This window comes from Nylanderia fulva, unplaced genomic scaffold, assembly GCF_048542155.1.
Source record: "Nylanderia fulva isolate GAGA-0341 unplaced genomic scaffold, ASM4854215v1 Scaffold3, whole genome shotgun sequence".
Classification (NCBI taxonomy): Eukaryota; Metazoa; Arthropoda; class Insecta; order Hymenoptera; family Formicidae; genus Nylanderia; species Nylanderia fulva.
In genome coordinates, this window is record NW_028190368.1 from 1,119,509 (window position 1) to 1,143,700 (window position 24,192).

Sequence of the window (24,192 nt, forward strand, 5' to 3'; positions counted from 1 at the left end):
TCGGCGACGTCGTCGGCCGGTTCGCCGTCGTCGTCGCCGATCGACCACCAGCCCCAGATCAGATTCATCTGACCGGTTACCCGGCTTTCCAATTTGCAGATTCGCGTAGTGAACGCATTTCGGCAGGGCCTAGACACGCGCTACGGCGAGCACAGCAGCACCACCCTGGCGGAGGTACTGAGGAAGCAGTCGTCCTTGAGCAAGCGACTCTCGCAGACTAGCAGCATCGAGTACGCCGACAACATACCGGACGAGCTCACCATACCGGAAATCGACGTCGAGAGGCTCTCGAGTCACAGTCACACCGAGACTGCCGTTTAGAGACGACGCCGCCGCGTCGTCGGTAGCGACGCCTACTACTACTATTACTTCTATTACTACTACTGCTACTACTACTACTACTACTATTGTCACTACGAGCAGGCCAACTATAAAGACGACGACGACGACGACGACTACGATGACGACGACGATAACGTCATCTTCTTGCGCTTGTCGTCTCCCCGTGGTCGTCGTTCGTTCACGGCGAGAAGAGCAGGCGGTTCATAGAAAGTGGATTTTTCGGGGGAGAGAAAAACTGTGTACGAGAGAAAGGGGGTACGGGGAAGAGGGAAAGGAGCGGAGGATATCCGTTTGTTAGTCGCGCAACAGAAGGGTGTCGCGTCTCCGAAGGAGATCCTCTTCTGTCCCCCTATGGTTCTCTCCCCTTTTTATTCTCGCGACGCGAGAAACGACGGGATAAACGACCGCTGCAGCGTGTGCGAGAAAGACATCAATTATTAAAAAAAAAAAAAATATATATATATATATATATATATATATATATATATATATATTATCCCAAAGTAACGCACCACTGCCTCCTATACGTAGTTCAGTTTACGTTTTACGTACGCCTCCCTTTACGTTCCCTCACTCGTACCACCCTTGCGTCTCTTCTTCGTGTTTCTCTCTTATTATGTATCGTGTGTGTGCGTGTGCGTGTTTGTTGACAATTCTTTCGTTCCTCTTCACGACGCACCGCTGCGTGTGGAAGAAGCGCGACTACGGCTGGGGATGACGGAAGAAAAGGCAAAGAGAGGGAGAGAGAGAGAGAGAGAGGGAGAGAGAGAGAGAGAGAGAAGAAAAGGGAAGCTTATCAAATTGTGTCGACTCCCCTCTTGTCTTCTTTCTTCTATCGCTTCTTTCATCCCTTCGCCGTTTCTTCCCTCCGGTTCTCTCTAGTTATCTTCTTTCTTCTTCGCCGTGTTGACATTCTCTCTCTCTCTCTCTCTCTCTCTCTCTCTCTCCATCTCTACCTCTGCCTTTCTTGATCTTCTCCTTCGAATTAACAGATTGTTATAGACTATTCTTTCTTTTCTTGGTTTCTTTCTCTTTCCCTTTGTCGCTCTCCCAATCTCTCTCTTGCGCGCTTGACTTAAGGATGATCTAGTCACTAGTTTGTATTACTCTAATACTTCCGTGAATATACTCTGCACTGGGGGTGCCTTACTGAGAGAAGAGAGTTCGAGGAGGAGAAGAAGAAGAACAAAAGCGCGAAGAGCAGGTGTCTGTAAAATGTTCATTGTTTTTCTGTAGCGTGGTTACACCATGTTGCGAGATACATCTATATCTATATATATATATATATATATATATATATATATATATATATACATATAAATGAAGAAGGAAGCGAAAGAGAGGATGAACTCTGGGGAAGATGCGGGTAAGATATTACGTGTATAAAGTCGCACCGAGATTCTTCTTCTTTGCCGAAGGGGATGCAGATCAATACGGAATCGATCGCCACACGACATTGCCATTATTACGCTTAAATCGATACGGAAATCCTGACAGTAAAGGCGTAATCACACACGCCCTGTGCTTTAATATATATGTATATACATATATGTGATATATGCATATACAGGGTGTCTGACATAAGGTGTCACGCCGAAAATATACAAGTGGATCTTCTTATTTGGAAACGATTTTTCCGCTGCAAAAATACTGAGGCGTCAATAATTTTCGAGCTACAAATGATTCTTCGCAAACTAAGTGTTGTGGAAATAAAATATTAACAAGCCCACATTCCGCAATTAATTTCACGTAGAATTTACTGTAACCAAATTTTAATTTAAGGTTTAGTTATAGAGATACGTGATGGCAAAAAATGATGGCCTCCCTCGACATTTTTGCTTAAAAAAAAAGAATCGTCTCCAAATAACGAGATCTACTGGCATATTTTCGGCGTGACACTTTATGTCAGACACCCTGTGCATATATATACATTTATATATTATGAAGCGAGGAAGAATGGAAAAATCGAGGAGGGAGACCGGACGGTGATTTCAACGCTTGCACACGCAATGAGCGAAAAAAAATGGGACGGACGCACGCGAGAACACTTAATTACGATCGGGGAGAGAAGATCACATTTTAACCGACTCGTTTACAATCGCTTCATCGTCGAGGGACCTAAAGCGACCTAAAGAAAAAAAAACCAAAAAAAAAACGGGGGTAGTTTTATCCGCGTCCCCTGGGCCGGTAAAATTAAAAAGAAAGAGAGAAAACGTAACAAGATTTTCGTTCATCCTGTGACTACGATGTTATTCTCAGGACCTGTCGATTTCACGTAACGTTACGAAGCGCGTAAATATATATATATATATATATATATATTAAAAAATATTATATAAATATATATTAAAATATATATATATATATATATATATATTAAAAAAAAAGAGAAATATATATATAAATAAATAAATAGAATTATAAATATCACATCATAAGACACACACTTGAGAGGGAGGGAGATATCCGTGTCTCTTGTGAAAGGGAATGTGTTTCTTCTCACGGCTGTTCGAGAGAGCAAGAGAACAAAAAAAAGGAAAGGAAGAAAGAAACAGGATGAAGGCAAAGAGAAGGAAGATGTAGAGATTTCGCGAGATCTGCTCGATTACGCGATTATGATCGAGAAACGCCATCGGATCCCGACGTAAACGTTGGCAATATAGGTTTATTATACTTCGTCGTATAAGTTTTACGTTCTTAAGTGCAAGACCGCTGCCAAATAATAGAGAATAGTGTGTAATGTATATGTACGAAGTCGCATCTCCATGAAGTCAGTAGCTCGTATTTCGTAGTTTTAATTTACGTTTGTTTCTCAACCGCCCTTTTTTGCGAAAAAGAGAGAGAGAGAGAGAGAGAGAGAGAGGGAGAGAGAGGAAGAGAAGAAAAACACATCGAGTGAAGAAAGAATATACATGCAGAGAAAAGTGTGTTAAGCAAAAAGTGGGAAAACTTTTTCGAGTCTTCGAAGTACCTAAGTCAAGTTATTACACCGACATCGGTTACATTATACGAGGATTAGACGATGGAAAAAAAAAGAGAATATAAGTAAAAAAAAAAAAATGCAAAGAGAATTCTCTCTCTTTTAGGTCCGTATTATAATATAAATAACATACAATGATAGGACTTCGTTTGAAACAGGCTTTAAGAGGCCTATTTACTGCACCTTATTCTAGTCTTAAGCACTCTATATGCCTTACACTGCCAAATAATAAAGACGCGCTGTTATTATGTATACCTTTGTGTTACACGCACGCACACGAACACACACACACACACACACACACGACGGGCACGTATGATTACACCTACGAACACGCATTGTCATCTTCCATTATTGTCACGACGTTACGACGTCATCTCGTCCCTCTTCACCTGAGCTAACTTGATCGTCGCCATTTTTCAATTTTTCTGATTTTCCTAGGACCGCGAATAATCGTTCTCTCTCTCTTATTCTGCGCTTAAATATGCACAATATTGACGCAGAATGCGAAAATCCGAAATTCAGATTAATTTCACGAAGGTTTCGAGAAAGCAAAGTTAAATATAAACCTAACTTTTTGGGGTAATTTTCGCAATTTTGCAGATTCTTCTTTTGCCGAAGAAGTTCATTCAAACCTCTCGAAAAATCAAGTTGGAAACGATTTTACAACACATATTTAATATGTGAACATGATTGATCTGTATCGTTTCTAATTTAATTTTTTTTCCATTTACCTTTTGCTGTCAGGAATTAGATATTGACGATAACAATTTTGTGATTTCGCAAAAAAAAAAAAAAAAGAGGACAAATGATGACCGATTGTGACTCGAGAGCAAATTTTCACACCCGCAAATACATTCGCACACTTATATATATACACACGCACATACACAAAATATATTTCCGTTATCATCGTCATTCGCATCATCTTGCCATTCTTTGTTTTTGTTCCCTTTTTCGTTCATCATTGGCAAAATATATCGCGCGAGTCATCCCGTCCCTTATTAACTGAGAGGAGCATCGAGAATATTTTTATGCGCCATTAACGCGATTCTTATATTGTATCTATGTACTTGAAAAAACGCATTTCTCTCGCGCAGTGTATTAAAAACAAAAAAAAAGTATCGCGTGGCTGTACCTCCGACAATTACGTCTTATAACGCGTGATTCAACTAACGAAAACGAACGACTTATATAGCTCGAGGGTCGTTTCACGGGACGATCCCGGTTGCGAGGGTGTGTGTAGGATGTTTCCTCGACTTTTAAGTTTAACAGCGATTTCTTCAATATACTCTATATTTCAATAGATTCTTCCCTGAGTTGTTAAAATTCAAAGAACAAATTTATTTTATCTTATTTTATTTCTCGCAATTAATTAAGAAGCGAGGGCATTTATTTTGCAAATTATTAATTTATGAAAAAAGGGAAGACATTTTTTGACAATCTTTAGTTGAGAAAAAATATATACTTCATATTCGAGAGAGAGGAATCCGTTGTTAAAATTAAAATCGAGTCGCACAGCTGACAGAACTAAAATGTCAACGTGATTGTTTCGCGCCGCAAAGTTTATATTCCTGTCCGTGTGTGTCGATATACATATATATACATGTATATGTATGTATACATAGATACAAGGATTTATTTGTAAGCGAAAATAATTCTCTCACCATTTTTCCAAGAGCCTTGTAAATCCGCCAGAGCTGCTGGGAAGTTCTATAAAATCAGCGTGTTTTCACTTCTTCACCTTCTTCTCACTTTGATAGGCTTCGAAATAGAGACGAGAAGGGAAATGAAAAAAAGACAAAGAAATCATCGACGACCCGTCGACGATATATATCGATTATGTAATCGTCCTCCTCGGATATTACAGGCGATATTGTTGAGATTACGCTCTTAAAAATTTTTCAAGTCCGGTTGCATCTCGGATCATCGCGCTTTCACGGTCCAATTGTGTTCTAGAAAAAGAAAGAGGAAAAAAATTATTAATAAAGTTACTGAAGAAGAGAAAGCGATCGTCGCGAGGGGATGACTCTCTCTTTCTATATTTCCATCCATTATCTTGCAAGCATCGGTCAAAAAACCGTAAATCTCTTCCCTAGACAGCTCGATTCGATCGAGGTACAACTGGGCTTCGGTGGTGCAAACATACATGCATATAAATATAAATATATATATAAATATATATATAAATATAAATATAAATATATATATATATATATATATATATATATATATATGCGATCGTCGTTCGCCGGTTCGGTCGTAGATTCGAGCCGGCGGACTCGAACTGTCAAATAGCTGTCAAAAGCGTTTTTTTTTTTTTCGGGGGACGAGAAGAGGGATGATCCGCGAACTCGACACGTAAGGTATTAACCCGGTTGGCGGTTGTTCGTATATACGGGTGTTTCCTCATTCAATTCCACACACTTCCGATGCAGCGAGATTGTTGCGAGTCTACCGGCTGGCGCCGGTTGCGTTGTACGCTGCGATTGTTGCATAATAATAATAATAATATTAATAATAATAATAGTAATAATAATATTAATAATAATAATATTAATAATAATAATAATAATAATAGTAATAATGGTCCTGTGTATCTCTTCCGAGCTGCGTTTCTCGAGCAATTGTTCGTTAAAAAAAATGTTCCTTTTCTCGTTCGCTCGAACAAAACTCTGACGAGGTCTTTGTAAATAGCGTTAAGTATATATTAAACAAATATAGTACGCTTCTCCCTCTGGCCCCTCTCTCCCTTCACCTTCTCCTCCCTCCTAGAGAAAGTATATATAATTATCTCGAGCACGCGTCGGAGGAGCCAAAACGGGTTAATACCATCATGTGTTTCGCGCAAGAAAAAAACTCACCCGTTTATAATTCTCTCAGAATCTCGTTAATAACCCAGGTAGCAAGCGTACGTCATTTTGACATTCAATGATGTCATTCGACGTCAAAATGACGTCAGTTCGCTACTTGGAAGTGCACGCGCTTCGCGAACAAACGTTGTTGGTTTTTCTTTTATATATACATAATATATTATGTCTAATTGACGCGAAACACGCCCACTTATGTCTCAACGATTCCGCAAAACTCGATTTCCGCTGACAGATTAGGGAAGACACACGTCGCACATTTGGATCCCGAAATATATCTTTCTCTTTCTCGCTCGTGTTACATCTTCGCGCATAATTATATTGTTTCTCATGTATGAGAAAAGGTATGAAGATTGATTCTCGATCGAATGTTGCGATCAGTAATTATACATATGATCATTATAAGTCGTTAATATTTGTAAATACGCGCGCGGATTAATTAATACAGCGAATTAATCTCGTGGGAGAAGAAATTTGAAATAAGTTACATCGATATTTTTTTGTTTCGATAAATGTGTTAACACTTGTAATCTCATTTTCTTAGACATTGAAGGTGTGTTTCTTCTTCGTGTACATACATGAAAAAGAAAAGAAGAAATAAAAAAATATAGAAAATTGAAGTAATGATAAGTAAAGAAATAATATTACATCAATATTTTCTTGCTTTACAATGACGATATGTCTCGATAATAAACGTTAACAACCTTTTTCGGACATTGAAGATAGCCACATTTCTTCTTCGTATATATATCTTATATATGTACATGAAGAAAGAAGAAATAAAAAAAGATAAAAAAAATTAAAGTAATAAATAAAGAAATAATATTACATCAATATTTTCTTGTTTTACAATGACGATATGTCTCGATAATAAACGTTAACAATCTTTTTCAGACATTGAAGATAGTTGTGTGCGATTCTTCTTCGTGTACATATATTATATGTATATAAAGAAGAAAAAAAAAAAGAAAATTGAAGAAATAAATAAAGAAATAATATTATACCATATTTTTTGTTTCATGATAACGATATGTCTCGACAAATGTTAAAAATCTCGTTTTGTTCTCCGAGACATTGAATATAGTTGTATGTTTCTTCTTCACGTGTGCATATATCATACGATTATTGTGTTTAACATTACTCGGCGGGCCGGGTATCTTTGACCGTGTAATAAATATACCGAATATCGATCGGGATATACATATTCGCGTTAAGCATGTAACGAAAGCAAACCACGCGCATACTTACGCATACAAATCTCGTTTCTGCATTTCGATTCGGAAGACCTTCAGGAAGGCCGAATAGAAGCTGAAGAGAAATGGCGCTATAGAGCATTTTTTTTTTTACAAGACAGAGTCTCGAACCGATCAATTTCTTCGTTTTTTTCTCCCCCCAGATGTACTCGAGTGAAATTGCAACATATGTACGTGTACATATATATATACAAATCTTGTTCTATATACGTACTTGTATAGATGCACTTACAAAGTTATTTCTAGAGTGACTTCGATCGAGATAAAAGAAGAAACTCGACATTATTATTTCAGTTTCGATCGCGCGAATTAAGCGAGAGAGAGAGAGAGAGAGAAAAGAAAATTACATGCGAAGAGAGAGAATAATTATTATAAAGGTCTTTAAAAAAAAAAAGAAGCGAACGATGGCGAATTATTTACGCTACGCGATGTGTGTCAAACTCATCCATACACACACACACACACACACGTAGAGATACATGTACGTATACATCCGCTGTGCGATTGAATTTACAGCTCCTCCGGGAGTTTGTGTATTTTGACAGATGGGGTAGGGGGAGGGGGAGGGGATCGTCTCGTGTGCGACGCCGATTGTAAAAGTACTTATTATTATTATTATTATTAAGTATATAAGCGAGTAACACATTATTTATTGCGGTTAAAGTGTGGTGAATTCTAGGGAAGTTATTGCAATTACGTTTCGCCGAGTGCAAGACAAGAGTTAATAATAAAGAGAAAAAAAAGAAAAAAAAAAGGAATTTGTTTCTCACGACGTGCGCAATTAATTAATACCGAGAATAAGAGCGGTACTTAATGATGATATTAAATAACTAATAATTTATATGAAAAATGGAAGAATAATTAATTTCGATTTTTATTAATTTTTTCTCTTTCGAATCTGCGAAAATCTAATTAATTCGCAGTGTTAAAATAAATAAAGTGCACGATTATTCGCAAGTGACGAGCAAAAAAAGAGTGTAAATCGATGTTTTTTTTTCCATTTTTTTAGTCCGCTCTTTTACATTTTTTTCGACTTCTCGAATCACTTGTTCATTGTTATTTATTTTTTTTGATTAACTTTTATGTATATCATTCTCACGATAAACGCATGAAAACGCTTTACGTTGTTTCTTTTAATTATTCAATTTTCACGATCCACGAAAGAGATACACGAGAAATGTATCTTCATTCCCGACCGATGATTATCCAGACATTGTTGTACACAATATTTAATTAGTTAATTACATATACATAGCAAAATTATAAATATATATAAAATTATAAATTATAAATATGGAATATAAATGCAAATATAAATATGAACATAAACATAACTATAAAAAAATGAACATATATAAATATATATAAATATAAATATATAAATACAAAATGCAAATATAAATACGATTATAAATATAAATATAAATACGATTATAAATATGATTATAAATATATATATATATATATATATATATATATATATATACATATATTATATCCCGTTATAATTAATGCAGTGAAATATTTCTTGTATAATCAACCCTTTTTCCGTAAAAAATACTCTTGTCGAAATAAACAAAGTACATAAAGCATGCTGTACTTTGCTTAATTTAAGAGATATTTTGCAGCATTAATTAAAATGGGTTACTCCTGTGTATGTGTAGGATATCTTGAAAATTGTGTATCTCTTATTTTTGTTGAAACATAAGGTTGGATATTTCATTAATTAAAACACGATTAAATTTGTCGTCGAAAAGATTAAAGGATTTTGGCTAATTGAAGGCTTCTGAAGAGAAAATGCGTGTATATATACCTTAATAAATATACATAAATCTTGTTGATTAATCAACGTCCGATAAATTTTAACAGATATATTTATTTATTTAGAAGCCTCGCAATTGCGCCAAAATTATTTAATAATATTGCAAATCAAAAGAAAAACAAAGAGTGATACCAAAAGTTCCGGAGGAGAGAACTCGAGAAAGATTTGACTGCATCTTTAATATATGTCAAAGAATGCGCAACTTCCAAGGCATCTTATATGTATATGCTTATGTACATGCACGTGACGTTATATATATACATGAATAACGTAGCTTTAACGTATTTAAGGAAATCGATAATCCGATGGTCGAGAAATGCTTAAATATTTCCTTCTCTCTCGGAAGGGATATATATAAAATTATATCACACGTTACGTTGATAATTTCATGATAATCGTTGATTTAGGATAGCGATTGATAAAAGTGACCGATGCGAGCTAATTCGCTCGACATTCAGAGATTCGTCTAGCTTCAATTTATATAGCGATAAACTTTGATATTAACACGTTGATTACCATATATCACGTTATCGCGATCTCTGACCTACATGAAGGATCAGCTGTTTTTTTTTTTTTTTTAGGGGAATCCCCCTTTTCTGGATCGCGAAATTCGGATCGATCGTTCCGATCATTTTTGATTCCAATCTTTGGAATCAACGTGTTAATGACACAAAGTGTGTTGACAATTCGATGATAGTCATCTGCGAGTTATTCACACTTAGCGCGTAGCTTAATAAGATTTAGTTTGTATAATTAGTGAGAAAAAAAACAAAAAAGAGAGAGATATAGTGTTCCACAAACTAGCATTCGATCCTTATTTGTTATTTATCGAGCAGGCTTCGACGGTAGAGTATGTAATAAAATAAAAAAAAAAAAATATTTAAATATATAACAAAGAGACGACGCGAGAGAATGCCGAGAGCGAACTTCCGCCGATATACATATAAATACATATATTTTACGTACACGTGTGTACGTAAAAGCGCTTCTCCTCCGTCGTGGATCTTCGACGAGATCTAGCGATCTAATACGCATAAGTTTTGTGCTTGCAAGCCGCGAGTTTGAATGCATTCGTAAACGACACAATTAAGTCATTTCTACCGTAATCTTCAAAGCACACAATTATTTTTTAAAGAAAAACATTATATTTTGCATTTTCTGTGAAAAACATTTATTTCATCAATTTATTATATTTAATCTTACTATTCATTTTAATTTTTCCATAAAAAAGTCAATAAAATAAATTTTCATCGAAATTACGATGCATTTAGAATTAGAAAAATATATTAATTCCTAAAAAATAGCACACAGGATGTAAAATATCCTCTGGATGTCCTCCGAACATGCTTCGGACATGTTGCGCTGTTAGGGATTATATATATATAATTTATTTATTTATTTACTGCATAGATTATAGATTGAGAAATATTAAAAAAATGGAATAATGTTCTATTTAATTAAATATCAGTATATATGACTTAAATGCGTCGTAAAATGCATACTGCAATGGCGGATGCACTCATCTCCAGTGCTGTTTTATACACGCGAAGATGCGATCTGTCGATCCTCGCCACGTTGAATTGTTTTTAAGCTGCGAACGAGAGATAGAGAGAAAATGTGTGTATGCGTGTGTGTGTGTGTGTGTGTGTGAGAAAAAAAGAGAGAAAAAAGCTCTTATACGTCGCTCGACGATGTCACCGCTGGACAAAACCGGACGTCCGATTGTTTCGGGCAATTATAATATTATATATATATACATATATATATACATAACATTGACGAACTTGTAATTACACACACGACTCTAGAGAACGATTCTAACTATTATCTTGTAAGAATTACTTACTTAATTTAGGACCTCTGTACAAACTATAACAGGTCCGCGTTGAAGGAAAAGGAAAAAACAAATACTACTGTGTATAAGAGAACAGAATATTTATAAGAAACTAAAAAAAAAAGATATCTTTCACTACTTTCAGCACTACTTTCAACATAATCATTGTAATAGCCACTCTCTTTAAAGATCGTAAAAAAAAAAAAAAGAAAGAAAAAACCAAACAGATTTCGTTATCACAGCTCGAGCTTCGTGCGAATTTTTCCGCCCCCTCCCGCTCACCCCCTATATTATATATATTATATATATATATATAATAAACTGACTTCATGGAGGATATTTATACAACTGTAAGGATATCCTACCGTAAAAAAAGGAAATGCTATTGAAATAATCGCGTAAGAAGTTATTTTTCTCAATGTTAACTCTTGTGGATGACAAAGCGTTACTTTTTCTGTATATTTCTGCCGAGCAAAACCATTTACTCATCGCACGCGCGTCATGTATCGACTTTGATATAATCGTGCACTCAATTATATCTGTCTGTCGAGATGTAAAATCCAAGTCGAGCGGATAATATGAAGGATAAATGATGGACGTCGACGATCCGCGAGGAAAAAGAATTATCGCGATTGCGCGCCATGCGTTTTCATATATAAAAGAAAATAATTAAACCAAAAAAAAAAACAAAGAGAGAGAAGGACACCATACAAAGTCGGCAAATGAGCGCTGCTGCAAAACTTCGGAGTCCAAAAGTTCTCGAGGTTTTAAGGGATTTTTATGTACTTACCCGAACTTAGACGACGGGACAATGATTGAATTAAAAATAATAGTACATAGTTGAAACCTATATACAATGACTCTGTGGTATCATTATTTCATTCATTCGTTGCTCTCTATCTCATCACACATTCACACACACATGTATGCACACTTGCGCGAGAACTTCCTTCTTTCCTTCCGGTTGCCAAAAACTGTGATTCTATGAAAATTTGCAATAAAAATGAGAAAGTATTGTGATGATAATTTATTTAAAAAAAAAAGATATTGCTGCTATTTCATAAAATTTTATATAGGAGGAAGGACTCTGCGAAGTTTGTCATCACTTAAATAGTAAAAAATATACTGCTTAACGTCACGAGTTCAATTGAGAATTAAAAAAAATATTTATATATACCTTTTAGAATTTACGACACTAGCACACACGTATTATCTGAGGAACTCGCATAGGGGCTTATTTTCTTTCTTCAATCTTTTCTTAAGAACTTGAGAGACTGAGAGCCTTTTTTCTGTCAAAAGTAAAGAAATTAGATTCAAAAGCACATTCTATTTTAACAATCGAATCCTTGTATAATTTATTTTTTCGCATTCCTATCGCTTGGAGCATGTAAAGTAAGGAAATTCGCTTCCTAATGCATGTCATCATCATCAAAGAATGATGAATGAAAGCAGCGCAAGAGAAGTGATAAACAATAGGAAAGCAGAGAATAAACAATGCAAGGATTGATTGTATTCGCCTTTTATCATACATATAAAAAGAAAAATATATTTAAATTTGTATCACCTTCAATATCTCAAGGTATTAGGCAGCGGGCTAATATCCCAGCTTGATCAACGACGTCACTTTGCTGCTTGGACGTAACGAGACTAGTCGCACTGCACGAGTTCCTTTTTCAACGTTGGATTTATCACGAAGTCGTCATCAATCTATCAAGGGAGGAAAATATTATTTTTCAGTATCAAATTATATTCAGTATTAATTTAACTTCTATTAATTAAACTTCTATTAATTAAATGTTAATGTTAATAGTTAATTAAATCTGTGTTGTTAACGATTACAATAAAAATATATATTTATATTTAAGACCATAAAAGTATAAAAGAAAAAAAAAAGATGTTAATAGTGCCATATCTTTTTGTAGAGAAATACATATTAAGAAATCTATATCTTACGCATATATTTATAGAAAACTTGCTCATGTAGTTTTTTAAAATAGATATAATATATATATATTTTAAATAAATAAATAAAATTGTTGAAATAAATATATAAATATGCTATTAAAATAACAGAGGAAAAAAATATAATTTAATGCTAATATTAATATATTCAATGCATATCACAAATATACTTTTAAGGATTAACATACCTTGACTATTCGTAATACCAAATTTGACACAATCATAAGAATCGCTCTAGATATCTCTGAATATCCGTTATTCATCACCATTCAAACGTTGCTGCAATTATCTCTGGAATTTCATCACGACGTCAACCAGATTTCTATCATATTGAAGGATCTGAAAGGACAATAGGTCAAGGTCAAGGAACTTTCAAGTAGTTCAGTCGTCTAATAACACTTACCAAAATGTTCTACAGCTTCTACCACTATTGTTATTGTCGAACATGACAAAATATTGCTTGAAGGAAGACTAGCCAAGTCCCTCGAGGCAAGTATTGTATTTATATAACTGATGCGATCTTCGTACACTTTGGATTATACGATTTTGTAGATATTTTCTTCCTCGACGTGTTCTCGGTTCTTCGCTTGTGCTAATAATGCGTCTTCTGATTCCATAATTTTATATCGATAAAAGCATATTGCTCCAGTAAATTGCTAGGTGATTAACAATTTTCAAGATGTAGAATCAATTTTTATGATAAAAGAAAAATATTAATTTCTCATCGAGAGCTATATATATATATATATATATATACTATCAAGGTCTTTTAGGACAATTTCTCTCTTAAGAATATTTCTTGGAAGTACAGGACTCATCAAAGGTGTCGGTGTATCCGGATGTGGTAAGATATTTAATATCAATGCAATTGTTTTTGCATATTATTTATCTTTTTACTCTGTTACAGGTACTCATTGTTGGATTCAAGTGCCATTAACTGTCAAAAAACGCAACAGCGTTTTTCATGGGAAAGTTTAATAATCACATTGTATTTGAATGCCGATAAATCATCAGAGAGATTTCTAAGCAAACTTTTCTATTTCATATTGTTTAATAATTATATATACATATATATAAATACATATATATGTATATATATATATATATAATTAAAAAATATGTATATATATAAAATTTTTAAATGTACTTTGCAATGAACAATATTATTAATTGTAAATAATAAACAATAAAACAATAAATAGTTGCATATAAGTAATTAAAATTCTGAAAACGCTGATACGCAATGTGGCTCAACATGAACAATTGTGTAATATTTCAAACATTTTTATATATGTATGTATATCGCATAAGAAAATTCTAACAAAATAATCAGAATATAATTATCTCAGAAATATAATAAAGTAAAAATACACTTTCTACAAAAAGAAAAAACATTTATAAAATTCTACGTTACATAATTTGTAATGTGAAGTAAGAGAGTAAGAAGTTTATCTTTGACGTTGTCGAAAATTAATTCAACTTTCGATTTGCAACGCGGGTTGATAGGAGTTGCTCTCTCCGGTGTCGGCGACGTCGACCACGAATTTTTGCAATATCGCATAAAGTCCAGCACCGAGCAGTAACATGCCGAAGCCTGTCAAAACCACTATGGCCCAAGCAGGTATAGCTGTACCCCCTGAAAAAAATAATTTAACGAATATTTAGATCTCGATTCTCGTATCTTTTACACATTATTTACTTCATCAATATTTTTACTTACTGTAGTAACGCCTGGTTATTGTCTTTCGACCCCTCAAAATTTTGCGCCTCGCTTCGACCTCTTCCATGAATATGCCCATCAGAACTGTTTGATGTTGTTCAGGAAAGAAAGATTTGCAGTTCATTTTTTATGGGATCTATTGTAACTTACATGCTATATCACACATGTAGAACTGATTAATAAATGTATGCGAAAATAATAACTGAACATCGTGTTTAAAAATTGATTATTGTTCAACTATATAATCATTTCTCTTTTGAGAAAATTTTCATCTTATTTTCAATCAATCAATGACACAAAGAGTGATTGCTTTTACTACTGATTAAAAATAATTTATCGCCGTTTCTTTCACATGCACATTAAGATTAAAATTATTTCTTGTTTTTCTTTTTTACTTACGTAAAGCGATAGCTAAGTAGCACATAAACTTTTTCGAATACATTTTTCCCGAAAAATATTGATGCACACTGGAAAAAAAAGAAACACAAGCTTCGTTTTCGCAGTTAACTATACCGCAGGTCTAAGTAAGGCGTACTGAATCACACCTTAGATAAGAGATACGGATAACTGAGTGTACGACGGCTTATCTATTTCGAGATAGTGAAATACATTTTTGTTCGTGCACACATTATCACGATTTCTATGATCTCGATGTTGCATGAATGTAGAACAATGTTCACATTCTGAGAATTACGTATCTTTCAAAGTCAGCTATTATTAACACACTGACATATATATTTGCAAATAATTTTTTATAAATAATTATATCAACATAAGTGCCTCCGAAGTGACAGGATTAAGGATTCATAAAGGATGCGAGTTTCGATAAAAGATATGGCACTTTTTCACATCCGTTGATTCTATAATGACTTTTTATTGACCCGAATTAAGGAAACTGAACTTACATCTTTAGCAAATTACTACGAATCTGCAATTTCAAATTGATCGATGGTACAATAAAAACGAAGAGGCAAATGAGAGGAAACGATCTCGATGAAATGCCTTTAAACTTAAACAAAACTTTACAGAGTATAATAAAAACGACGATTCTCGAATCTTAAATAATAAAATATAACAATCTTAAATATAATTTCCTAATATATATACGAAGAGGAGCTTAAGAGACAATGAATGAGAAAACGAAGGCGGGGGAAGAACAGTCTCGAACAAAATTAAACATAAAAATTATAAATAAAACGTTAAATAATCTAAATAGTCGTACATCAACTTCATCGTGTTAGACTAGAACTATTTTTTTCTTTCTGATTTTCTTTTTCTTTTCTTTTCTCATTTTTTTTACGCTCACATTTTACGCTCGTAATTATAGCGAATCATCGCACATTCCGGTGACTTTTCCTTTCTTTTCTCCCTTTTGGTTTCCCTTTCGCAATGCGTGAAACAAATTTTCAAATACGTGACTCACACACGAATATTTAATTGTAATCAAATGTAAATATAGCTGGCACATATACAAGGCATCCCAAACATTTCGGCGGCTTTTCGCCTATTTTTTCTTCGCCTCTATTAACATACTCATTTACACTCCTTAACGAGGATCTCTCTAATCCCAAGACACCTCTGCCGTCTTTTCTCGCAAACTCATTCGTTTTAGCACCGTAAATTTCTAAGAGTCTCCTTATCCTTCGCCAAACGAGAGAAAGAAATCGATCGACGTACAAGAAATACATATACGGGCACTTTGCTAGATTGAATGATGACCTCGATATATATATGTATATATATACTTTTCTTCCGTATCTGAAGAGGATCATGAGAGAAGGGTAACAAAGAGGAAAACAACTACTGACGAATATTTAAATACCACTCCGCAGCATCTTACTAACTTACGTGACTCTTAATTGTTAGACTGATCTCTGAAAATCTCTTTTTTGTCATTCTTTTTGTTATCTTAAATGTGCATCGGTATAAACATAACTTTATACACAGAAAACAACAACTCCCTGATCTTAAATAATACGTAAGAATCATTAAACGGAATAAACGAATAATAATACTGTATATACACCGTCTTACGATGCACTTTAATTATCGATCGAACTAAACAATAACGATAATTAATATCCATTGGAACAATACTCGAGAGTAAACACGTTCTAATCAGAGTCCTCTTCCGCAATATATATATCTCTCAAAAAAAGTATAGGAATGAAAAGAGGAAGATCTACCTTCGACGAAAATCTCGACAAAAGATTGATCGTAAGGATAATGCATTTCTTTCTAAATTTCTATGCTTTACAGGCTATGTGCTAAGAAAATCCATATACACTAGACATAGTCGTCGTAAAGATTTCATCTAGATTTGGATTTGTTTTTTTTCTCCTAAGCTATTTTCCCTCTACACGTTTTTGCGATTAAAGTCACTCCTCATAGTTTCTCGCTTGAGAATATTCGTGGTACAATGTTGAGCCGTCATAAGAAAGATTCTTGCGGCTCGATAGAGAGCGTAATTCCAATTTTTTGCAAACAAGCGAATCTCGAGCCTCTGAGCGGTCTGGCTAAGCTTCGTTTTCGATCAGCTGCCTGGAATAAAATTTCTGAGATAAAAGTTCGTGGTAGAAATCCACTGAGATTCTTCGTAAGAACGATTGATCGCGAGTACCTTTCTTATAAATGTCCAACAATTTACTTGGATGGCATAGTAATTCCAAAAAATATACATATATACATGCATACATATACGTATATTAATATACATATGTATGTATATATGTACATATGTTTCGACGGGAATAATCGATTTACAATTTCGACAATACATCACACATTACTGAAAGTGCAGTCATGAAAATGTGCTACGCAGAATTAACACGCTATTATTATCTTTTAAGATTGCAACGTTTCTTTTCTCCTCATTAGTTCGGCATATTGCTACTGGTCTTTATCTCTCGCCATATTTTCTTCTCCACATTGTTTCACAGAATGGCAAATTCTGCTTATCTCTCCTTCTCTTTCTGCGCTATATTTTATATTATATATATATATATATATGTTTTTATTACCTCATCAAGATTTTAGCTAACTTTTCATATTTGTCACAGGCAACGCAATATCTTTTATACTTAAAAGTATGGAACTAAATGCAAGAGGAGCTTTATATAGGTCTTCTTTTTTTCCTTTTTGTTTCGATGTCGAATTAACGCGATAATTTTACAATTTGTCTTGACAATATATTAAGTTTTTGTGTATATGTATCTCTGTGTTTGTATGTGTGTGTGTGTTTGTGTGTGTATGTGTGTTTGTATGTGTATGTGTTTGTGTGTATTGTGCAAAAGAATACGTTCTTTTGTTCGTTATAATCACCGCGTTTATGCTCTCTCTTTTTTCCCTCTCTATTCATAGTTACTCTTAGAATAATTGTCCTTAGTTGTGGAGCAACACGGTAAAGCCACGATATTTCTATTAAAAATTATCGCGTCATTAATAAAGATTATCGATAGATTATATCGCATGTATATGTTGCGTGTCAGCATACGTTTGTGTGATTTGAAATTCCGTATACGATAAATTACTGAAATATATATATATATATATATATATATATATATATATATATATATTAAATACATACATATATATATATTAAATACATATATATATATATATATATATATATATATTATATATATATATATATTAAAATATATATATTACCGAACAATCGTATAATAATTTAAACGGGCTAAGCGCTTCGATTTATGTTTACTTTTACCTTGTGGCTAGCTGGTGTTTTGGCTCAAGAGACCTTTTTTCGTTTCGCTCGGCGCCGCCGCAAAGCTATTCGTTGCGGAAGATGACGTCACTTCTTTAGTAGATTGATTGCCATTTAACGCCAGTTTTTTGTTACTTTCCTGCGTATTGCTCATGCCGCTACTGCTCTGATTACATTCTGTAATTTTACTGTTAACCGATTTGTTTGACATTTCTTGGCACTGATTATTCGTAGTATTGTTCCTTAACTCCATGATGTTTTCATTATTTTGCCATTCACTCGGCCTTTGGATTATATTCTCTTTAATGAGCACTCCCTTAAATATTGCCAAAGTCTTGCAGAGGGTTATGCAGAAACCGCGCGATGCCGGGATCAGCGGGAATTCAGGCAATACTTTCTCGTCTGTAAAAAAAAAAAGGAATAACTATTATATCTTAAAATATTTATTATACATAATTATATTAATATTTGTTAGATATAAATTTATTATATATATATATATATATATATATATATACATATATATTTTATTATATATAATATATATTTTATATATTGTATGTAATTTTATATATAAAATATATATACAAAATATAAAAATATTATATATAAAATATTCGTTATTTAGGTAAGAAAAAATGTATTATATACCGATATCAGCGATTTCTTTAAACGTAGTTGGAGTGACAGGAGAGAGCGGATGTTGATTGTTGTGCTGCTCGGATATTTCCATCCACAGTTCGAGTCTCTGCAGCAGTTTCTCGGCATGTTTCTTGAAATGCGCGATGATAATGTCCTTGAATACAGGCGGTGGATGTAGCAGCAACTTGGTTTGCGCCTGCACCAGCTTCAGTACCACCATTTCGTTATACATCCTCGAGTTTTCGCGTCCCTGCTGCGAACCCTTCTGCTTCTCGAAGCCCGCCTCGTTAAAGTACGGCTCGCTCACGAGGATCAGACCCTGTATCGAAACGATCACTTGCAACAGGGTCGACGAACTCGTCCATACTTCCGTACCGCGACCGGACCAGGTCCCTAGCAGACTCACGCACACCTTCCCATCTTCGTACAGATTCGGATTCAACCGATCGCTGCAGTAGGAAATGTAATGGCAGAGAGGTGGCGCGGCTGGATAGTCAGCCGACAATTGGAAGTCGAAGAGGAAGAGGCCGTCCTCGTAGGGCGTTTTCTCGGGCCCGCGGAACATTACGGAATACAGATCTATACGGTCCTCGAATCCTTTCACCCATACACCCGGCGGAAGCGAGCTCTTCAGCAACTTCAATTCTTTGGAGACAGTCCTGAAGAAGTTGGTTGGATCGGTGGGCTGGAACATGGTCAGCTTGAATTTGTGACTATCGGGCGCGGTCTCCTCTATAGAGAAGCCTTCGCCCTCGGTGTAAACCGGCGGTGGTATTTCGACGGAACACTCGGACGGATCCGCCATCGTCTCCACGCGTTCCTCTTCTTCCTCGCCCTTCTGTTTCTTCCGCGGGGAAGTCTTCTCCGCGTCCGACAACGACATCTTGCCTAGACCGAACCTCCTAGACACTTCGGCGTGCGCCAACACGAGCTGCGCTTTGATCAGATTACACAACTTGACGCACACGTGTGACGCACACGTTCCGACGTTCTGAGAAGTTGCAAGGCTTGTCGGCACTTTTTTCACCCTGTTAGTTGTCTCTGCCTTGTCGGGCAGGCTCGCGACATTCGTCGTGGATGAGCATTCCGGGACGTTGTTAACGTCCTCGCTCATGAGGAATTCCCCGCTGGACTCGCTGGAACCCGACTCCTTCTTCGAGTTCTCAGCCGAATACAATCCAGAATCCTCGGGATTGGGACGTATGAATAATTGATTAACCGGCTCCTCGTCCTCCTGCTTTTTGGTATTGTTCTCGATACTAGTAGTATTGTCAATTTCCGATCTATTAATGATTGTAGAGACTTGCTCCTTCTCCGATACACTAATTGCACATTGCTCATCGCCATTTTTCGAATTCTTTAAATTATCCAGCGATTCTTCCGGATATTCCGTTTTAGGTGTGAAGAGTCTCGTCACTTGATCGGCCATGCGTTGCGCGACATTCGCTCTACCGCGTTCTCTCACCCGCTCGAGGAGTCCTTGGAAGTGGCATTCGTGAAAGAACGAGGTGCCCATCAATTTGTCCATATAACGACAGTCTTTGTAGACCTCTAGAAGTTTCCTCATCACTTCTGTTGTCTGCAACGATGGGTTTTGCGTGAAGATCTCTTCCAATCTCGACATTGCGATTCTGGCCTTCTCGATGTGTGCCGCTAACTTTGGTTTTATGTTCTCCAATTCTGTCTGCTCAGTACCATCATTATCGGCGATAAAGCAATCCTCCAGTTCCGTTTCCCATGATGAATCGGATGAAACATCATCCCACAGTTCCCCTTCGTCACTGTCGTATTCCCCGACCTTGTACAGATCTTGCGGCCAGCACATACTAACATGACCGTCGACCCACCATACTTTCACTCGTCCCTCCGGGTAATTGTCCAACACTTGACCGGCGGTGCATCCAGCGTCCTCGCCCTCGAAATTCGCTATTCGAATCACTAGGGTTCCCGGTCTGTACTGGAAATCCGGATGATCCTTCAAATCGTAAACGCTCACTTCGCGTTCCTCGAGAAAGATCGGCCTAAGTAAGAAGATGATCGAACAAATTGAGTTTCACCATTTCCTTTGATTTATATTTGTAATTATTATCAGGGTTTCAAATGATATAACAAAATTCTCTAGAAATTCAAAGATGATGGAAAGTTTTGAAGAAACAAAAAGTCATTGGAAGCAAGTTCTTTTTTATTTATACTCACTCTGGATTTTGACTAGAAGTATATGTCCGAAACCACTTTATCTTGGCAGTACGGCCTTGATGATCGACACTTTGTACAACACCATACATTCTAGATTCCTCTTTTTGGTCTACGACAAAGTCACCTGGGAAAAATTCCTTATCATCCAGATGATGAATTGGGTATAATTGTGTTGATGGTATGCCTAAAAAAAATATATAGCATTTAATACCATATGGCATGAAAAAACAAAAAAAAATATATATATATACATAATTTTAAAAAATAAAGTTTTAATTATTGTATATGTATATATAATGAATTGAAATTATCTATTCTCTTTAATAATATATCAATAAATTCAACAAAAAATTATGATAGTTATGAGAAAACTCATTATTACATATTTCGAATAAATATAATTTATGATACAACTAATAAATATTAATCATAATATTAATACCAAATTCTACTGAACCATCTTGCCACACAACATTAGCTTTTGTATTAGTGGACAAAGTTTCTACAACTATCTTTGTCCCAGGAATTAACGGAACAGGTGGTACTTTCTTTTTTGCTTTTCGCAACTTCTTTTTCTTCAGCACTTTCGTCATCAATGCAGGACCCTTCTTTTTCTTTCCCATTGACGACATGCTGGAGCAGCCGCTAGAGACCTATGGAGCGCATCAATCATTTCTTTCTTAGATCTCACTTTCTTAGAATTGAAGAAAAACAAAGAGAGAAAAAAAAACAAATGAATTACCGAAGCGGTATCACTTTGCGAGCCCGTGGTATCTTCGGTATCCCACTCGTCCGAACTTTCGGGGTGCTGATTTTGAGGCGGCGGCATCAAAGTGTTATTACTCACAACATCCTGCGAGTGAACGCCATTACTTTGACTGCCCTCTTCTACCGATCGTTGATCGAACGTTTTATCCTTTCTCTGCTCCTTTTTTTTGTCATCCGGCAGCTTCGTCACCATAATATTCAGACGCGTCTTCTTCGGACTCTGCTTAGGAACTTGGTAGATATCCCTCTGCTGTTTTCGCCACTGCTCGCGGGTGATAACGTTTTCGTTTCCCTTAATAATGTAAAAATTGCGATCGCCGACCTGCACCGTCGAAGGCTCGAACACATTGAGCAGTTTCAACTTCTTCAGATCTTCACCCTCGACCACGAATTTTGGTTGTGCTTGATCGGACCAGGCACCGTCCTTCGAATATGCTCGACACTGCCAGTGCACGCCGACCCAGTCGGTCTCCACTTTCTCCACAATTACTTTCGTTATCTTTTGCGGTTTCAATTTTCTCTTTGCCTTCATTTCCTTAGTGCACTGAATCCACTGCGCATCCTCCAGACAATGAACAGGGCCCCACAGGCTTTGACCAGGGTAGAATTCGGTAGAATGCGGAAAATCATTGTCCTAAAAGAGAATGTTTGTTATTCACATCTATAGAATTTACATGAATAATTAGTTATATTACGTTATCTCGAGTCTCTTCTAGTTGTCCCAACACACAGGAATCCATCTCGTTTATGACACAATGCGATCCGTCCGGTGTTACCAACCATAATTTAAAATGTGTCATTCTAATGCCACCAACCCAAGAATCCATACAGACTGCCATATCCGTTGCAAATTCCTACAAACGACAGCTTATTGTTTCAGTATACAACTAAATATGTCAGTTATATCTCACTGCAAAGATATCATATCCATGTACCTGCAATGGAATTAGGTCTTCGCTCTTGATATTTGTAAGCACCTGTTTGGTACCAATAACTTGCACGCACGCAGTCAGTTCAATATCTCTGCAGTAACCTCTCTGTGTATCTTTACCCCTGATCATCCTACGTACTACGTCTCCAGGCATGAGGGTCCTATCAGCCAGGTGAACCTGGAAGTGAAACGTCGTCAAAACCTCAAAACATCTCATCCTTTAATCGCAATCCAGTGCCGCAGCGAAAGATATTTCACACTGCCAATAAGCTAAGTAGCATGAAAGCTGCAAAACGCCGGGATACAAAAGAATCTCAATCGATCCTTCTCGACGGAATAAATCGTAATGAATTGTAATCGCAATTACCTTCTTACAGTTGACCAACTCCTCGACACCGGACGGATGCCAGATCATGCGTATCTCGCCCTTCTTCCGCTTCGGCAGGCTCTCCTCGCTGTCGGAGCTCTCCTCGGACATGTCCTGGTCGTCGTTCTCCATGACGATGCCGAAGACGACGTTGCCCCGTTTGTCCACGCGATAGACGACATCCTCGTAGAAGTACTGATTCTCCGGCGCGACGTTCGCCGCGGCAGCCATCTTCCCTGCCTGGCCCGACCTGGCCTGGTCTGGCCTGGCGTTCGACTATGCTTCACTGACCCTCCACTCCCCTAAGTCTAGCTCACCGCTCCCTTCGGCGAGACCGGACCGGACGGTGATGGACGAGTCCTGCTGCTCCGCTGTAGCTACCCGAGGTGGCCGAGCATAGCCGACAGAGTCGAAGGATGCCGAGCGCCGCCGGGTTGAGCCGACGACGTTGACAGCAGACTGGACGGAGCTTTTAAATATTCCGTCAAGATTGCGCAGCGAGGCCCCCCCTTGGCTTAGGGATCCTCTAGTAGCGAGGGATGGGACGAAGACGCCATTAATGGGACAGCGGAAGTGGGATAGCTTTCATTTTTTACGCGCCATTTCATTGAGAAATCAGAATTTTTATTTTTATTATTGTATTGTACTCTTTTAAGAGCAATATAACGTAAAATAATATTTTTATTTATATTATTTTTTTAAATGCATTAGTTATTTCATTTTCACTGAATTAATTAATTAATTAATATTTTACTTGTTATTTATATAATTTTAT

At 36.2% G+C, this 24,192-nt stretch overlaps 3 protein-coding genes across 12 annotated transcripts in view; 1 reads left to right on the plus strand and 2 right to left on the minus strand.

Annotated features, from left to right (window-relative positions):
• The window catches only part of PMCA (plasma membrane calcium-transporting ATPase 3), a 96,944-nt gene extending 83,979 nt beyond the window's left edge, over positions 1 to 12,965 (plus strand). For 3 of the 8 annotated variants that reach the window (XM_085484518.1, XM_085484517.1, XM_085484520.1), the window contains one exon: positions 100 to 12,248. In XM_085484518.1, coding sequence (XP_085340644.1) covers positions 100 to 321 — 222 coding nt within the window. In that variant the 3' untranslated portion in view covers positions 322 to 12,248. Of the gene's footprint in view, positions 1 to 99; positions 12,249 to 12,680 lie in introns of those variants that run through there. The other 5 variants (XM_085484521.1, XM_085484522.1, XR_014925096.1 and 2 more) reach the window with 4 other exon arrangements.
• A 966-nt stretch (positions 12,966 to 13,931) lies between these two features.
• hoka (membrane protein hoka) lies at positions 13,932 to 15,341 on the minus strand. The gene is made up of 3 exons (XM_085484541.1): positions 15,183 to 15,341; positions 14,784 to 14,867; positions 13,932 to 14,699 (listed from the first exon to the last, which is right to left on the minus strand). The coding sequence occupies exons 1-3, from the start codon at positions 15,223 to 15,225 to the stop codon at positions 14,539 to 14,541; spliced, it is 288 nt and encodes a 95-aa protein (XP_085340667.1). The 5' UTR covers positions 15,226 to 15,341; the 3' UTR covers positions 13,932 to 14,538.
• A 296-nt stretch (positions 15,342 to 15,637) lies between these two features.
• On the minus strand, positions 15,638 to 23,983 carry LOC114941971 ((E3-independent) E2 ubiquitin-conjugating enzyme). Of its 3 annotated transcripts, none has more exons than XM_029317309.2 (9): positions 23,418 to 23,983; positions 23,055 to 23,228; positions 22,815 to 22,973; positions 22,094 to 22,753; positions 21,794 to 22,004; positions 21,352 to 21,535; positions 19,165 to 21,176; positions 18,514 to 18,915; positions 15,638 to 17,324 (listed from the first exon to the last, which is right to left on the minus strand). In XM_029317309.2, the coding sequence occupies exons 1-8, from the start codon at positions 23,646 to 23,648 to the stop codon at positions 18,521 to 18,523; spliced, it is 4,026 nt and encodes a 1,341-aa protein (XP_029173142.1). In that variant the 5' UTR covers positions 23,649 to 23,983; the 3' UTR covers positions 15,638 to 17,324; positions 18,514 to 18,520. The 3 variants fall into 3 exon arrangements, with proteins under 3 accessions (XP_029173142.1, XP_029173055.1, XP_085340634.1); XM_029317222.2 differs by having other exon boundaries at positions 15,638 to 18,200; XM_085484508.1 differs by having other exon boundaries at positions 15,638 to 18,915.
• Between the last annotated feature and the right edge of the window lie 209 nt (positions 23,984 to 24,192).